This window comes from Fukomys damarensis, unplaced genomic scaffold, assembly GCF_012274545.1.
Source record: "Fukomys damarensis isolate Sample0158 unplaced genomic scaffold, DMR_v1.0_HiC HiC_scaffold_30, whole genome shotgun sequence".
NCBI classification, from domain to species: domain Eukaryota; kingdom Metazoa; phylum Chordata; class Mammalia; order Rodentia; family Bathyergidae; genus Fukomys; species Fukomys damarensis.
The window spans coordinates 66536598-66554069 of NW_022900942.1; the positions used below are offsets into that span (position 1 = coordinate 66536598).

Here is a 17472-nt window from a genome sequence, read left to right on the forward strand (position 1 = left end):
CCCAAGGACACGGAGCTGCTGGCCGCCCTGCAGCTCGAGGCCCGACAGCTGGAGCGCACCATGGAGAGGCTCATCAGTGACACCGACAGCTTCCTCCAGGCGGAGGGCGAGAGGGGCCCCGGGGGCCGGGACGAGCCCCTGCTGCTGGGCACCGTCCGCGGCAGGGTGAAGGCCTTCCAGAAGGAGCTGCGTGCCTTCCTGGAGCAGGTGACCCGTCTCAGGGACGGCCTGTCGCCCCCACCCCGCCTCACAGAGTCAGCCAGCTTCCTGTCCACTGTGAGCTCCGTGTCCCGGGACTCCCCCCTCGGGAACCTGGGGAAGGAGCTGGGCCCAGACCGGCAGGTAAGGGGGCTCCCGGCCTCGCCCCGCCGCTCCGCCCTGCTCCTCCTCCTCCTGCTCGCTGGCCCGGCTGCTCTGGGGCTCGCGCTGCTCACGGCTGCCTGGCTGTGACCTCAGACCTGCACTGTACCACAGCCTCCTCCGCGCCAGCCACACCTGTGCTCTTGGCTGGGTTCCCGTTTGCTTCTGAGCTCTCATGCACTTCCCGCCTCTTCCTCCGTCCTCCTGTGTTGTTTCTAACCACGCTGCCGCTCAGTGGTTTCTCCACCTCTCCAGACACAAAGCTCAGTACGCTGTGGCCCCAGGGATTCGCTCGGCCCGGCCTGGCTCCTTTCCTGGTGTTGCAAACCCCCGGCCGCCCCGCTGAAGAAGCACTGAGGCAGAGTTTAAGACAGCGCCGGCTCCTCTCGCGGGCAGGATGGGCAGCAGACGCACTGCTGATGCCCACCCCTCCGGGTTTAGTGTCCAAGGTGCGCAGTGCAGCCCTAGGGGCCCGGGCTACCCTCTTCACTGGAGATAAGGTGGGATGGGCACAGAGCCCCTCTGAGAGAGAGAGAGACAGACAGACAGACAGAGAAAGAGGCCCGTTTTGCTGAAAAGTCACTGCTGCCGCAGCCCTGATGCCCAGGGCCATGTCCTGTCCTGTCTGGACCTGGGCCACGGCCGCCCTGCCCGGATGGGGCTTGTGCTGCTTCACCACACGCAAGGAAGGAAGAGCCCGCCACGTGCCCGCTGCTGTGTGCTTGCGGTTGAGCTGCCCTGCGTCCCCCACTGCATGCGCCCGTCACCCAGTCTGCACTGCCCTCGCCTCCCTCTGCTTCCGGTGGTTCCTGCACATCTGCACATCTCCCCTCTCGTGCTGCTGTGTTCAAGCCACTGTCCCTATTTCTGCTTTTCTCGGCTGGTAGTTTTTTCCGGCCATCTACTTTGTCTGTTTTTGTCTTCTTTACCATCCACCCTTTGGCTCCTTGGCCTTTGTTTTTTTGTTTAAAATTAAAATTAAAAAAACCAAACAAACCCACATCCCTCCCCTGCCCTCACAGTCCAGACTGAGAGACCAGCCAGAGCGGCGGCTGGGGCCCGACCGAGGGGATGACCGCGACAGCCCACACCTCCGCACTGCACAGGAGCTACACTGCCGGGCGGACGGGGACGCCGGGAGCCACCGGCCAGGAGGCCAGAGCTGCTTCAGTCCCGAGGTCAGTGCGGGGCCGCGTTACCTCCCCATGCCATGTGGCCGCCCTCAGAACCTCTTTCCTGCGCCAGGGGCTCGGGGAACAGGGCAAGGCTCGAGCCAGACACACATCTGCTGGGAGTGTGTGCTGTGCACGTGTGTGGCCCCTGCGTGCCTAGCTGTGAGCGGGGTGTGTGACGGATCCAGGAGAAAGCAGGGAGGAGAGCCAGGTGGGATCTTCCCTAGTCTGGAAGAAGCTGTCCTTGGTTCTTTGTCGCCTGTGTCTCGCGTGACCCACTCCGTGGAGTCTGGGGACCCTGCTCAGGTCTGCGGGCATGATCCACTCCGCACCTGTGGCAGCAGCTGTCTTCTTTGCCATGGCAACCCTGTGTACACAAAGCCACAACCACTTGCATGGGTACTGCTGTCCCATAAGAGGGGTGCTCTGAGACCGAAGTAACCCCATGCAGATCAAAAAGATATCCCCGGCTGGGCGTGGTGGCGCACACCTGTAATCCCAGCACTCGGGCAGCTGAGGCAGGAGGATCACTGTGAGTTCGAGACCAGCCTGGGCTACACAGTGAGTTCCAGGTCGGTCTCAACTACACAGTGAGACCCTGTCGCAAAAAAAAAGAAAAAATGTCCCCAGGTCACTGGCAGGAGGAGAGCAGCTGGCCACCCCAGCGTCAGCCCTGAGTGCCAGAGCACAGGGTGAGGGACAGGTGGGGACTGTCATAGCCAAAGGGGACAGAAACTCACCCTGCAGCAGAGCCAGGTAGTTTGCTGAGGCAGTGGAGCCCCAGGGCCCTGCAGAGTGTGAGTCCCCGACCCTGCCCAGAAGAGCCGGGGTGGCTCTAACTTGGAGCTGTCCCTGCCCCATGAGAGCACATCACTCTCTGCCTTTATTCTGCATGCGCGAGAACTTGAAATTCACCCATGAAAAGCTCATGAAAGACAAGTGTTCAGGAGCTTCTCATGCAGCCCCTCATCCTTGATGTACCTAGAGAGAGGCCAGGCCCACCAGGGCAGGTGGCAGCCGGGTTCCCACCCCAGAGGGAAGCACACCTGCTCCCACGGATGTGACCAGAGACGCCCCACGCAGCAAGCCCCAGGAGCAGGCGGAACCTGGGGGAGCCACAGCCAGCAGGGTGCCCAGAACTTACACTCTCCGGACACGGGTCCGTCTGAGCTTGAGCCCCCAGTGTTCTCTCCAGAGTCGTAAGTCAGGAGGTCCTAGGTTGGATACCACAAGTAAAATGGAACAGCAAGGATCTGGGGGCCTTGTTTAGTGAGACGGCACCTTCTGCCTGCGGAGCCTGCGCAGGAAGCACCTTGCCCGCCCCCACGCCTGCCCACCACCTGCATGCACACCTTCTCCAGGATGCGGGCTGCAGGGCGTCACAGACTCTGGGATAACGTTTCCTGCAGCACATGTGACCCACATCCAGGACAGAAACCTTAGGAAGATTCTAACCCAGCTGTGCACTGAGCTCTAGGCAGCGGGGACCCCGGAGCCCCGGTGCTGTAGCTCCCATCTCTGGGAGTCTCCAGGGTGAGCACCGCCCCGCCCTGGCCTCTTGTGGCTGTACGTGGACAGTTCTCAGAACCAAAGAGCTGTTGAGTGAGGCAGCACTTTATGAAGCACCCAGTGTGTGTGACGCAGGTGGACGACACAGAGTGCTCCAGGTGACCCTGGCATCAGTGGCGTAAACAAAGAAAACATTATGAACTTACACAGAAGAGAAGCAGCAGCTTCTCGGTTTCCATTTGTGGAACGCCTTCCATGTGTTTGGCCTTGAACGTTTTTATTTTTGGTGGCAGGACAAAAACGTTATTTTATAAGATTGAAGTGTCTTAGCCAGCGTATAACAACGATTGTTACCGATGGTAAGCCAGTGGCAGCAGTAATAACAGACACCACTGAGGAGCGAACGGGAAGGCCCGTTCTTACACACAACTCATTTTCAGAAGAGGCCAGGAAGGGGTAGCTTCCTGCAAACATCCGACCCAGTCCTGCACCTGCGCAGAAATCAGCTGCTTAAAAACTAAACTGGACTCGGACAAGTGTGTGTGGTGCCTATTGCCTTCGGTAGGTGCTGGCACCATGCCCACGCTGTGCCCAGCTCTGCCCTGCGGTCCCCTTGAAATCTGCTGAGAGCATCACATTTGTCCAGAGCAAGCTGTGCTGGAGTATTTCACATGGAATGTGCAGGCATCTTAAAAATAGTTCTGAATGAGAAGTGGCCCAGCGTGGACCCTGCTCAGATTTCACATAGAAGAGAAGCCATGCCTGAGTCCCGAAGATTGAGTTTCTGCATCAGAAATCGCAAAGAGCTCTTCTCCCTCGTTCCTCCTTTGATTCCTCCATGGTGGAAGCCCTCGAACATCTGCCGTCCCTCGAGCCCTGCTGTGAAACGCCAGTCACCATAAAACCCGTGACACTAATCCCAAGCGTCGGGCCATGTGTATGACCCACCTGTTCTGCATTTGAAAAAGGTGGCAGCCCTGGCAGGACGAGGTGGGACCAACCAGAAACAGTCTCGGGAAAGCAGCTGCCAGCATTACAGCGACTCGCTGTTTATTAAGATAGAGACCCTGGCTTCTCCGTGTGGACGGTTATGAGACACTGTCTCTGGAGATGGTCAGGAGATGAGTAGGGTGGGCTGCGGCCTTGTGGGGCGTGGGTAGTGGTTTCAGGATGCTGGCATGGCAAGGTGCCTGATACCAAGATGAATGTCCCAACGAACAGCCTGGGGAACAAGAAAGTGGCATTTGTTGAAATAAACTGCCCTTGCTAAGGGGTCAGGCAGATCCATTCATTGTGTAGTCGGCATCTTAGGTAAGTGAGTGGGGTTGTTCACAGCCGCATCTTTTGGGGATCCGGTGTTTTGTGTGATGACGTTCCCCGATGTGTGTGATTGTGGTGGCCATGTGACAGCCGGGTGCACTGCAGACTGGACCTTCGGCCACTGTGTTTGTGTTGTGTGCCTTGTAACACTGGAGTGACTCGGGTATCCCGGTGAGTGAGGAGTAGCTATCCCAGGAGCTTTACTCCTGTGCTAAGAACTGGAACCCCGCGGACACTGAGGTTCCGGGAGATCAGCAGGACCTGAATGCTTCTGTCCCCACAGCCGCTCTGGGGCCTCCGTGGGGAAATGGGACCCCTGGCAGGACCACCTCAGGGTACCTTGTGGGTCCCATACCTGGACCCCTCCTCTGTGCGATTCTCGCAGGTCAAGTGATGCTGAAGTATGAGGCTCTGTTGATTATTTAAAAGAAGAACATTCAGATATTTATTAATACAAAAACAGGTAGAGCGTCCCTAACCCAAGACCATCACCTCCAAATCCTCAACACTTTGAGCACCTACAGGACTTTTTGAGTGGAAAATCCAGTACCCTAAAACTTGGATTCATGCACAAAATGGTTAAAAAACATTGCACAAATTTACCTGCAGGCTATGTGTATAAGGGGGCGTACAAAACACAAGTGAATTTTGTGTTTAGACTTGGGTCCATCTTCCAGACACCTCATTTGTTATGCAAATAGTGCAGAACCCAGGACAGTCCAAAGCCCTAAACATTCCAGCCCCAAGCACTTTGGTGAAGGGTTATGCAACGTGTATGCAGAGACTGCGTTGCTCTTTGCTCTTCTTAAGAAGTGAGCTGGATGGGAACATCTGTTTTGTCATCTAACGATAGGACGCTTGGACCGGTCCCTACTGTCTGAACGTGTGGAGTTCACAGTTTGAATTTGCAGAGTAACATGTGACCAAAAAGCAAAGCTGGAAGGTCCCCTGAAAACATCCTGCAGGAGCCAACCCTGGCAGGGCAGGGCAGTTTCTTGACTGTCCTCATCCCAGTGACTGGACAGTGCCCAACTCACTATTTGCTGAGTAAAATGGGTGAAACACAAAACACCCTTTTGTCAGAGAGCTGAGGTAGGGAGCTCCCCAAGGGCTGGGATTTGTGCAGAACTGAAGACATTGGCAGTCCCTGGCTGTGGGAGTGAAGGAGGGGTGGTTACAGTGTTGGTAATCAGAAATGTCTGTGGTGCCACGGGACAGGAGGCAGGGACTTGGGCCCAGCACCGATGGGGAAGGAAAGTGACAAACAGGAGAAATGTTTTTGCTCCTGGCTGCCAGGGAGCAGAGAGTCACCACAACCCTGGCCACACAGCGTGGGCTCTGGGCTGCAGTCGCGGGAGCCACAGTAGCCCCCACATGGGCTTTGCACTGGTACCAGGTGGGGTCCCTGCGTCCCCAAAGACAGGAATCCGTATTACACAGCCGCCTTCTCCAAGCCCGAATGGGGCATATTCTCAACTGAATGCTGGCTGAGACCATAGATAACTAACGGCTCGCTGAAGATGAGCTCACAACAGAGAATTTCAAACACAGCATCGAAAAGCGGCCACCCGGAGCTGGCACACAGCAGGACACAGCACTCAGAGCTTAAGATAAGAGGATTGTCAGACAGAACCTACAGTCAGTGCATTTAGCACATGTGATAAAAGATAAGTTGCAGCCATAAAAGACTGTGCACGTTGTGTCTGTAGTGTGTATTAGTCTGTTTGCAGTTCATCATGATCACCTTCCTCGTGGGGAATGGGTACACGTGTGTGACACGTCTTCGTTCTCCTGCGTCCCTCCCTCCAGCTCTTGGTCCCCCTGTGCAGAAGATCGCTCTCTCATTTCCTGTCACCCGTCTTTTATTCTGCTTTTGTTTATACTTTGGGTTTCTTCTATAAGAGAAACCATATAAAATTTAAGCTTGTGTGTGTGATTTATTTCACTTAATATTATGTTCTCAAGGAAGACTACACACATTTAAAACATAATCAAATAGACCTTTTTGACGTGAAAAATTGGTCATTGGGGTAGATTCAACATGTAGACAAACACCTGTTTTCAGAGAGGCGCCCATGTAGAAGATGACATCAGGATCTAATGACCAGCAAGTCATAGAAGGTGTTCAGTGTTCTCAGAAGCTTTGAGTTTCGTAAAGTAGGAAGAGTTGCAACCTCTGGCTTCAGAAGTTCTACCCGAAGCTGACAAACTCCCAGCGTGTCTCAGCTCTCCATTCTGCAATCCAGGGAGGGCTCGCCCTGTGCTCTCCTGCCTTTCCTGCTTGTGGGGTCAGGCCCTCGGTGTGACACCTAAGTCCCCTCAGACCAGGCAGAGCGGTGACCACAGGGCAATGGAGTAGCGGGTTGGGGGGACAGCCAGCCGGTGGATGACGGTTTCCGTGGCAGCGATCCACTCTGATGCCCAGTTTTATGAATCACCTGTGTTTGCGTATCACAAAACGTCAGGCCCCAATTTTAACAGTGCCTGAGAATTTGTGTGACAGTGTTTCCACCTCTGGAAAACATTTTATTTCAAAAGTAACGACTGTGACCTCTCTTCTGTGCCCATTTGGGAGTAATCACACAGATTCCTTCGCCTCTTTTAAACCTTGGTTTAGATCTTCTTGGCAGTGTGTGCCACTGAGGCTTGAGGGCAGGTGACTGCTCGGGGGCAGCTCTGTCGCCTGAGCACCCAGGGCCACCCTGCTGGGATTGGGCGAGCATCTGGGCTCATGAGTTGTGCAGTCAGAGACCCCGTGTGGCTTAGGGAGCGGATCTGACAGGCAGACCATGATGGGCAGTGGCTCGACCCAGGTCACGTAGAGGTCCCCACTCCTGGTGCATCTGGAGGCCACCGTAGTGGCAGGGATCCGGCAGGTGCTGCAGCTCCCTTCCCTCGAGTGGCCGAATGGTTGCAGTGGTGGCTGAACTCAGGCCCTGGGTCCCCACGCAGCTGCTTCCCCTCCTGGGTGGGAGCCGAAGGGGCTCCTGGGACGTCCGCAGTCACTCCACTGCTGCAGCCTGTGCGCGTCGCTCCTTGTGTCTCTGCTTGTGCCACTGTCTGTCCTGCGTCGTCACCCGGCTGACATTCTCGCTTCCACTAAAGCCCTTCCTTTGTCCCACCGGTAGCTCAGGGGTCCCCCCGTTTTCCCCAAGCAGAGTGTATCGATAGAGGAGCTTCAGGGCCAGCTCGCACAGGCGGCCAGACTGCGGCAAGAGGAGACAGAGACACTGACGGACAAGATCCGGAAGGTAAATACACATGCGGAGCCCAGCACAGCTCTTCTCAGGCCGCAGAGCCCCTGTCTGTGCTGGGCACGGTGGCACATGCCAGTGAGGAGGCTGAGGCAGGAGGAACGCAAGTTCCAGCCCAGCCCAGGCAACTTAGTGACTTAGTGAGTCCTGCCTCCAAATAAAAAATAAAAATGGGGTATGGATAAAGCTCAGTGCGAAACCCAGGGTTCAGTCTTCGGTACTGGGGGGAAAAAAGCTGTCTTACCAAGTACAGGTGCCAAGGCTACCAGGCACGTGGGATCCCACCACCCCTCTCAGATCTGCCCCCTCGTCTGGGGGCGTTCTGCAGACACCCAGGACCACACACTCACCCAGCCTTGCAAACACTGTGTTCTCCTCCACTGTACAGATAATAAAGCTGAACTCACAAAGCAGGCACAGTAACAGATGTGCAGCAGTGACACAGCAGAGCCACTATAATGGTAGAGCATTCTTCAAAGCTTGTGAAATGGCTATTTTTGGCATTTCCAGTTTGATACTTGGGGCTGAGTGACCACGGGTAGCTGAAACCACAGCAAGCAAACCCATGGGCACAGGATGACTGTGCATTGTAGTCCCAGGAGAGTCTTGTCTATATCTAGCCATCCCTGCAGCAGAACCAGCCACAGCTGACCAAGCAGGGGCCTTCAGTCCAGCTGTACAGGCAGTATGACTCACCCAGGTGCTTGTAAAAAGTGAAAATCTGACAAACATTGGCTCACTCTTAACTGTTGTCTTCAAAACACTGCTACTGCTGGGGCAGAGGCAGCGAGCGCTTCCGGCTGCTCCAGAGTATATGTTGCAGGCTGATCGCCCTTTTCCCACTAGGTCTGTCCCTAGAGTTCCTGGTGACAGTGTCTTCAGGTGCAGGCAGTCTGGCCCAGCATCCCACCCTGTGCGCACATCTGATTTAAGTTGTATACTGATCTCCAGGTTCATCCTTGCTGTCCCTCTTCTCCCCACTGTGTGTTCTAAACAGAGCTGTGTGTTTAAAGCAAAACAAAGCAGCCTTCCTTGAGCAGTGCACCGTGCTGTTGCAGTGTCCAGGGATTGCTTCTGCTACGAGCGAGTGCAGTATGCATGTGACCGGGGCCACCAGGGTCTAAGTGGGTCACCGCCGATTAGGCATCGCTTGCTGCCCCTTGAGGCTTATGGAGTAGCAGAGCTGAAACCCCCATGTGCCTCTGCCTGCCTTTCCCAGGAGGTGCACGCCCCTTTCCAGACTGCACCTGGAGGTTAGATCATCCTTAGCAGAGGGAAGAACCGTGTTATGCAAAAGAAATTCCTAATTAGAAACTGTTCTGGCATCACACCACACAGTGCTGGGCGGCAAGTTCGTTGCTGGAGAGGCTGCTGGGAAGTGGGGGTCTGGAGTCCCGGGGAAGGGGTGTGCAGAGGAAGGGACTTCAGTTCTGCAGGCTGTTCACAGTGGAGGGGACGCTGTCCCCTGATGTCTCCAGGGCCAGTCCCGAGGTCAGGTCGTGCGTGGAGGAGCAGAAAGGGCCAGGGAGTGCTGGGTACTGCACGTGGGGATGAGCACGACCCTCACATGGCACCCTTTGTCCCACACCTGTCAGCGCCTCCGGAAGGAGCTGTGTTGTCTTTGTGTTGCCCCAAGGAAGTTGAGGCTTCTCGCTGAGTCAGAGTGGAGACACCAGGTTTCCACGTGTCCAGCCGTCCCACCCTGAAACCCCCGGGAAGAGCGGTGGTGGGACCCACGGGGCTCCTGACACATGGCAGAATCACCACTCGGTGTCCTCCCAGCCCGAAACCTCACACCGGGCAGGTGTCACGCAGCTGCTGTGACAACACACAGTCCCCGCGCCTTCCTGGAGCCTCTGCCGTGGCCTCACTGGCCTTCGCTGCCACCAGGCCGCTGGCGTCCCCAGCACCTGCACACAACCCAGAGCTTCAGGGGGAAATCTCTGCCTTGCTCTTCGGGTGTGTGAAGTGAGGAGAGACCCATGGTACAGATGAGACTGCTGTTCTAGCCCCTTTTTGGTATGTGAAACAGAAACCTTCAATCTTGTGTATCACTTTAGTACAATAGATTTTATCCTTGTACCTTATCTGAAAAATAAGATGTAATTTGCTCCTCTTTGTTTAATTAGAATGAACACTTACTAATTCATGCACGAAAGAAGGCTGAAGTGTTTTAAAAACAGTATCCTAGCCAGGCACGGTTGCACTCACCTATAGTCCAATGCCTGGGAAGCTGAGGCAGGAAGATCACTTGGGTCCAAGAGTTCGAGGCCAGCTAAATAACAAGAGCCCTATTTCTCAGAAAAGCAAAATGCAGGAGCTTGACATTGAGCTGGAAGATACTTCTTAATCTGCAGTGCTTTTGTGTCCCTAGGAGAGAGGTCCATCTGAGAGGATGCTAGGTCCATGGTATGGGAATGGGTTGTCCACACTGGGGACGAACTCCCGCCGCGCTCGGCTCTCAGGGGCCTCTCTCCTCCCTCCTGTCAGCTCCCAGTTCTCGTCTGTGAGGGGCCTAGAAGGCGCAAGGGTGGGGCACACCCGTGCGCCCAGCCCAGGCACAGGGGACGTGGGACCTGCTTCCGTGGTGGTCGGTCCCGTGTCAGCCACTTGTCCAGGAAGCAAGGGCTAGAGACGGCACCAGCCACCGTGAGGACGCCTGCAGTGGCTGTGCGGGCTCTGGCCCAGTCACCCCGCCCCGGGCGCTGGCTTGCACAGCTCTCGCAGGGTGGTGCGAGGGGCTTGGTCGTGCCTGGGGCCCCGACTGGGTGTGGGCGGCAGGTGGAGTGGCCGCCTGTCACCCTCTCTGTTCCCCTCAGATGGAGGAGGAGCACCTGTACGTGCTGCGCTGGAAGGAGCTGGAGATGCAGAGCCTGGCGCTGCAGAGCACGCTGCACGCACGCACCTGGGGCGAGGAGCGGACGCTGCTACAGCAGGAGCTGGGGGTGCTGAGGCAGAGCATCTTCCTCTTCTACGTCAAGCTGCGGTGGCTGCTGAAGCACTGGCGGCGGGCGAAGCAGGCAGGCAGCGGGGAGGACTGTGCCGAGGTAAGGCCCGAGCTCCGGTTCACACTGGCCTCTCTCGGTGCCACGCCCACAAAGCCTGAGGTCCTCCTGCCTGTTTGGGTCAAGGCACGGGATGTGTGAAAACACTCACTCCGCTGCCCTTGGATTCAGCTCCGAGTGCGCCCTGGTCCATGACTCCATCATGGGACCGTTGTGCTGCCGTCTCCTTTGGTGCTGGTTTCTTACTGCCTTGTTGTCATCCCAGGCCCTTTCCCGTCTCTTCCAGCCTTGCTGGTTTGTAGGCGCTGCTTCCAAAGCCTTCGTGCCACCCCACCCCACTTCAGTTCACATCCCCACGCCAGAGTCACACTCCCCGACCCCCTGCATGATCTTCCCATTGTGTCTCAGGCCCCAGCAGGTGACAGCGGCGGTGACAGCAGTGACCAGAGCGGCTCGCGTTCTGATTGGGTTTATTATTGAGGGGAGGGAGACCGCAGGCTCCCGGTACGCATGACACGGAAGGTCATCGTTAGGCTGTGGAACTAGTTGCAAGGTTTCCTATTGATCGCTGCTCTGGAATTTCTCCTTCTCTGATTTATAAAACAGTAGCTGTAAGCAATGCTGTCTTATGAGAAGTACGATTTCTTGGTGGTTTTTAGTAAGTTGAGCACCGCCCTGTACTGTTCGTGGAGAAGACACCGGTGTATGAAAGACTGGAAAGAAGGACTCCACATTCTTAATGGACAGCTGTCTTCAAACAGTAAAAATCGGGAACCACACTTGCGGGTTCTCAGGAGGTTGAGGGTCTTGAGCTTAGGTGTTTGAGGCCAACATGGGCGACAGAGTGAGAACTTGTTTTATTAAAAAAGAAAAATGAGGCCATCCAGCAAAAAGCTGCAGGCAAAGCTGAGTGTCCTGTGTGCTGATTTCAGGGTGAGCATCCAGAGACCCTGCCCGGGCTGGGGGAGCTCGGAGTCCAGGGGGGCCTCCAGGCAGACGGGCCAGAGCGCGGTGACTGTGACCGAGGCTGTGGCTTTCCAGTGGGGGAGACCTCTCCACGCACCTCCGTGCAGATCGGCGACCACGCATCGCGGCTGCAGGCTGTGGACGGGGCACCGCTCCACAGGCAGGTGGGTGCCCAGATCCGAGACTGTGCTGTCCTTCCCGGGCCATGTGCTGTCCTGTAGTTGCGGCCGGTGTCACGGTAGCGGAGATCCTCCACCTCGCCAAGGCCACCATGGCCGCTCGCAGTTGTGAACCGTGGTTAGCAGTCTCGTCGGTTGGCCCTTGCCTGACAGTGGTCTGTTCATTCTCTGGACTCATGTGCACGTGTGAAAGGACCGGAGTGAGGGCAGCGGGACCAAGTGTGTCCCCAAAGGCCAGTGGTTGACCTCGAGAGGGGATTCTGTGGCCTCCATGGACTTGAGTGGTGACCGTTTTACAGAGAAGAGAGAACCCATGTGATGCTCTCACACGGTGGGAAAGAGCTCAGACCAGGGTGTGGCTGTGGGGCCGCATGGCTGGCGTGGAGGGAGAAGAGAGCAAGTGTGGCGAAGGTGTGGGTGCGGTGTCCTTTAAATCCCCAGCGTAAAGGGTTTCAGGTTCTCTGAGGCACCTGAAACATAACGTCCCAAATACAAATGTTTGATGATTCTGAGAGGAATGTTAAAGTACACACGAAGGGAGGTGCGAGCTCAGGGACAGGGCGTTAGTGTTTCTGAGCACCACAGGAATAGACCGGCTTGATGAGGACACTGCGGGTTGCATAACGTCCTTTTTTTTTCTTTTTCTTGTGTTTTTATACAAAATGAAGCTACAGTAGATTTGGAGAATTGAGGTCCTCAGAAGGATGCTGTATTCTCTTTTTTGTTTTATTGTGGTTTAATGTGGGGGGCAGGGTAAGACAGGGTCTCACTGTGCAGTTCAGGCTGAACTTGAATTTAACTGTGTAGCCCAGGCTGGCCTCGAACTCCCAGCGATTCTCCTGCCTCAGCCTCCCAAATGCTGGGATTACAGGCATGCGCTACCATGCCTCAGGGCCTGGTGTTAAAGCTTGGGACTTTGGTCCAGACCCACAGGAGAAAAAGCAGCCTTGTTCTGAGCACAGCTCCGGTTTTTCCGCCCACACAACCGCTCTCCCATCACCTGATCCACCCCTCAGATCCCCAAACCTGGGGGCCCAAGGAGGAGAGGACCTTCGCCACACCATTAGGATGTATGTCGCTTGCCGGTGTCCATGGGGAGATTTCAGATCACAGAAGAAGTTTCCCGGCAGTGATCTAGTTCGGAACTAGAATGGGACTTTGCAAATAATGCCTTCAATGCAGTCATATTTTTGTTTTTCTTTCTTTTTTTTTTTTTTTTTTACCGGGTCCTTGTGCTTGTGAGGCTGACAGCGGAATCACTGAGCGAAATCCCCAGCCCCATATTTTTGTTTTTCAAAGAGGTGTTGCATTTGGACTTCTGAAGAGACTGGTTAGTTCTGATGGGCCTCCGTCACCACACCGCACTGGGCGTCTCACCCCACAGCCAGGTGTTTTGGATATAACCCATCTGGCGTTTTTTTTTTTTTTTTTTTTTTTTTTTTTTTTTTTTTGTTACCGGGTCCTTGTGCTTGTGAGGCTGACAGCGGAATCACTGAGCGAAATCCCCAGCCCCATATTTTTGTTTTTCAAAGAGGTGTTGCATTTGGACTTCTGAAGAGACTGGTTAGTTCTGATGGGCCTCCGTCACCACACCGCACTGGGCGTCTCACCCCACAGCCAGGTGTTTTGGATATAACCCATCTGGCGTTCCGAACAGCAGTCGTGGAAAATTGCGTAAAGTCACTCAGCCTGACCCTCCCGTTCAGCACAGTTCAGTGTCACCTCCCATTTTCCTCCTGCTCTTGCCAACTTTCATTTTTAGGGATTTTCTTTACAAGTGGGCACAGACGTGGCATCTCCGTGCCGTCCGGCGGCCAGGACGTCCACACTGGCAGAGGCAGAGCTGCCTGTCCCAGCTATGGGAGACTCAAGCTCTGCCATAGGACTGACTACTCCGGAGGAAGCTGCGCTCCTGTCAGTGGCGTGGCGCTGGCCGGGCCACGTAGAGCAGGAGCCAGGTTGCATCACAGCTGCTCTGCAGAGCCAGGGAGTTGCAGAAGAGGAACGAGCTCGTGGGAGATGGAGCCGGGCGGCCCCTCCGGCCCAGGTCTGGGTGGTGGCGAGTGCGCACCTCTCAGCTGGACACAGTGGATGGCACTGTCTGCCGGTTACCAGAAACACCGCACACTTACCCGCCGCGGGCTGTCGGGAGAGCCAGCATGGTGGCAGACGTGGCCCCGCCAGCAGCCCTGCTTCGTGATCTTGGCTCAGTCACCCAGCGGTAAGCAGGTTGTTCCCTGCGCCGGGCACCTGGGGCCGGCGCTGCTACAGCTGCCTGTGCTTCTGGAGGCTTCTCGGGCACTCCTGAGGTCAGGGCTACGGCCAGCTGATACCCCGTGATTCCAACAGTTCAGCTTCTGAACACTGGCCTCAAAGATCCAAGTTGCTTTTCCATTCAGGGACAGGTACAGATGTGAAGAACGGGCGCAGAATTTACAGCGAGAGCCGAAGCGATGCTGTTCTCAGTTGTCTGGAAGGCCTCGCCCGCCCCGTCACAGAAGGTTCTGGCCTGTCAGACACTCCAGTCCCCACGGCTGGCTTCTTGGCCATCCAGCTGCCCCCTTTCTGTCTTGCCTGAGATAAAGAAGCTTCCAGAAAGAACACGTCTGCCTGTCAGGCATGGTGGCACACGCCTGTAATCCCAGCGTTCAGGAGGATCACCGCAAGTCAGAGGCCAGCCTGGCCTACACAGTCCAGGGCCAGCCTGAACTGCAAAGGGAGACTGTGCCTCAAACAAAGCAAAACAAAACAAAACAAAAAGAACACTTCTGCCAGACAAGATCTTGTTTATTTTTGTGGTGTGCAGGGATCAAACCCAGGGCCTGGAGCGTGCTGGGCAAGCACTCACCACTGAGGGCCACCCCCAGCCCTGACTTTTTCTCTTTTAAGGAAGAACCCCCCCTTGAGCCTGGACAGCTCCTCCTTTTCAGGCTTGCGTCCCTTCTCCACACCCCAGAGCTTTGCAGCCTCTCGGATGAGACACCTCCCCTGCAGGAAGGGAGCTGGGTCGCTGTCTCAGGGCCTCTGGTCTCTGCCGTCCATTTGCCACCCTTGTTTCTGACTCTCTGAACCTAGCACACGTGCAGGTACACGATCATAGAACCCCAGGAGACCCAGCGAGGGCACCCTCTGTGCGTGTGTGTGTGTGTGTGTGTGTGTGTGTGTGTGTGTTGTCCTCACTTACCCTCTGTGCGTGTGTGTGTGTGTGTGTGTGTGTGTGTGTGTGTGTCCTGTCCTCACTCAGGTGCCAGCAGGTAACTGCGCACCTGCGTGGTGGCTCACAAAGATCCACCCTCCCTGGTCTGGTGGGTGATGCTTCCCAAATGGCCACGGGGTTCTTGGCAGAGCTGCCCCAACTTTCTAATCCTCTGAATCATCACTCAGAGTTCACTTGTTAACTGTGGGCGGGCCTCGTGGATCCTTCCCTACCCGGAATTTGTTCTGGGGAAGCTGGGAGTGACAGCAGGCAGAGCCTCTGCAGCCCAGCAAGTTACCCTCAGGGCAGCCTTCCTCGACCCCACCTCTTGTCTCTGTTGGGGGATAATGGCTTTAGGAAAGAAAGCTTCTCCTCCTGAATGTAACAAGGAAGGTAAAAATGACAGAGGGCTTCTTCAGGAAATGCATCCTTCTGTCTGCGTGTGTGACCTCGCCTGCCCTGGAGGTCAAACAGGAGCGGGCTGGGCCGGGTGGCCCCCCAGCCTGGCACAGCCCCAGCCTGTGTCCAGTCACCTCAGTAAGCAGCAGGCAGAGCCCTCCGCCTGTTTTGTGCCTGGCTTTCTGTGGGTCAGCCTGGCAGCAGTCCAGATGTCTGCGCCAGCTTTCCATTAGGCTGGTCTCCAAGGTTAATGGCTCTGAGGCTGACTCTGTGCGATCGATGGAGGTTTGGTGTCCCCCGGGTAGAAGTAAGATTTCACCTGACGCATGTGTCTCAGAAATCGATTTTAAAAAGCACCGACACAGCCTCTCTGGTTTCCGGGTGTGGTCGCTTGTCCGTGTCTCCCCCCCACCCCATTTGTTTTCTGTGGATGCTGCTTATTGGAGTCTTGAACAGCAGTGTGCCCGACCTCGAAGCTGTGCAGAGTGACACATCATCTTCCGATCTCAATGTTAGGAGTGTTTTAAGCCTTGCCCACAAGAGATGAGCTGGAAAGGGCTGAAATGCCCTTCCCTTCCGTGGAGGAGCAGGAAGTACTAAAGCTGTTTTATTTTGCTTTAATGCTAGAAGACCGACAAGTGATCTTAAAGAGATTGAAAAGTTGGGCTTTTGAACTGAAACTGATCTGTACTTAAAACCACAGACCCAAAGGGCAAAGCATCAGTAGGCTTCGAGCCCAGCATGGCTTTCAGTAGAGAGAAGACAAAGTGGGTCCCAGTCTTAATTGGATTTTTTTTTTTTTTTTTTGAGACTGGGTCTCACTTTGTAGTTGAGACTGACCTGGAACGCCCTATGTAGCCCAGGCTGGTCTCGAACTCACAGCAATCTTCCTGCCTCAGCCTCCTGAGTACTGGGATTACAGGCGTGCCCCACCATGCCCGGCTTAATTGGATTTTTGATTGGGTCACCATTTTACCCAAAACCTGCAAGGGGCACCACCAGGGGAGGAGGAGAGAGGTGACTTTGAGACTTACTTTCTTGTTGCCCTTGGTACAGAAGAGGACAGTATTCTCGCAAACATTAGGTGGCTTCTCCAAGGCAGAGTTAAAAGGAAGCCCTGGGTTTGGGGATGTAGCTCAGCAGTAGAGGGCTTGCCCAGCATGCTGGAGGCCCTGGGTTCACTCCCATCTGCCAGCAGAGAAGGGAAGGGGGCGCATGGGAATGAGGAGGGAAGGGCCTTGTCTTGCACGGTATCCAGTCAAAATCTGAACATTCCTGGTTTGGTTTGGGTAGTTTCCATGGGGATGAGCCTGGGGCACTGTGCAGGTTGTGCAGGCTGTCACTGCCGCAACACCAGGGCCTTGGCGGAGCCTGAGCTCCTGGCTGCATCTCTCTGTAAGACGGGAACGCGGCTGTGGCTGGGAGCAGCAGGGCACTGAGAAACAGAGGGAGGTCACAGGGGCCCACAGGAAGCAGTGCTGATGGGTACAGAAGAGCTCCCCGAAAGCGACTGATGACAGGCAGCGTGCTGTCACGTGGTTCTCTGCCTCCTCTTCAGGGAAAATTGGGTGGTTGTATCAATGACCAGATCAAACTTACTGTTATTTTATGCTTAAACTTCTGTTGACTCAAAAAGATAGTGACTCGGTCAGGGATTTAGCTCAGTTGTTCTGCCACCTGCCTCAAAAGTGCAACGGCCTGAGTTCGATCCCCGGTACCAGGGGAAAAAAAAAAGATAGTGACTCTTTAATTGGAGTGAAAGTATTAAGTAAATCATAAACTCATAATTCTCCAGCAAATTCTATGCAAAGATGTGTTTCTGAAGAATGCTGCAATGCTTACTCGACTGCACTTACATAATTTTATTTTTGCTTTTTTTACACTTATAATTTTTAGAAACTTGGTGTGGAGCTTTGGGAAACCGCTGTGCATTTACTGCGGCTTCGCCCAGCTGAGGAGCGTTTGTCTCCCTGGAGGAGGTCAAAGCTTATTTTATACTCAGGGGTTGGAAAGAGTGTGGGGCTTTGAGAAGGTTCTCTAGCTGCTGCATCGTTCAAATGTAATTAATTTTCACTTTTATTGCCATTTGTCCCAAGTAAAAATTGGTGTCCA

The 17472-nt window shown here is 55.1% G+C and overlaps 1 protein-coding gene across 1 annotated transcript in view; it reads left to right on the forward strand.

Annotated features, from left to right (window-relative positions):
- The window catches only part of Mtcl1 (microtubule crosslinking factor 1), a 79450-nt gene that overhangs the window by 44210 nt on the left and 17768 nt on the right, over nucleotides 1-17472 (forward strand). The window contains exons 6-10 of the mRNA XM_033757420.1: nucleotides 7-342; nucleotides 1383-1538; nucleotides 7490-7612; nucleotides 10435-10662; nucleotides 11553-11750. Of these exons, the coding sequence (XP_033613311.1) occupies nucleotides 7-342; nucleotides 1383-1538; nucleotides 7490-7612; nucleotides 10435-10662; nucleotides 11553-11750 (1041 nt within the window). The remainder of the gene's footprint in view (nucleotides 1-6; nucleotides 343-1382; nucleotides 1539-7489; nucleotides 7613-10434; nucleotides 10663-11552; nucleotides 11751-17472) is intronic.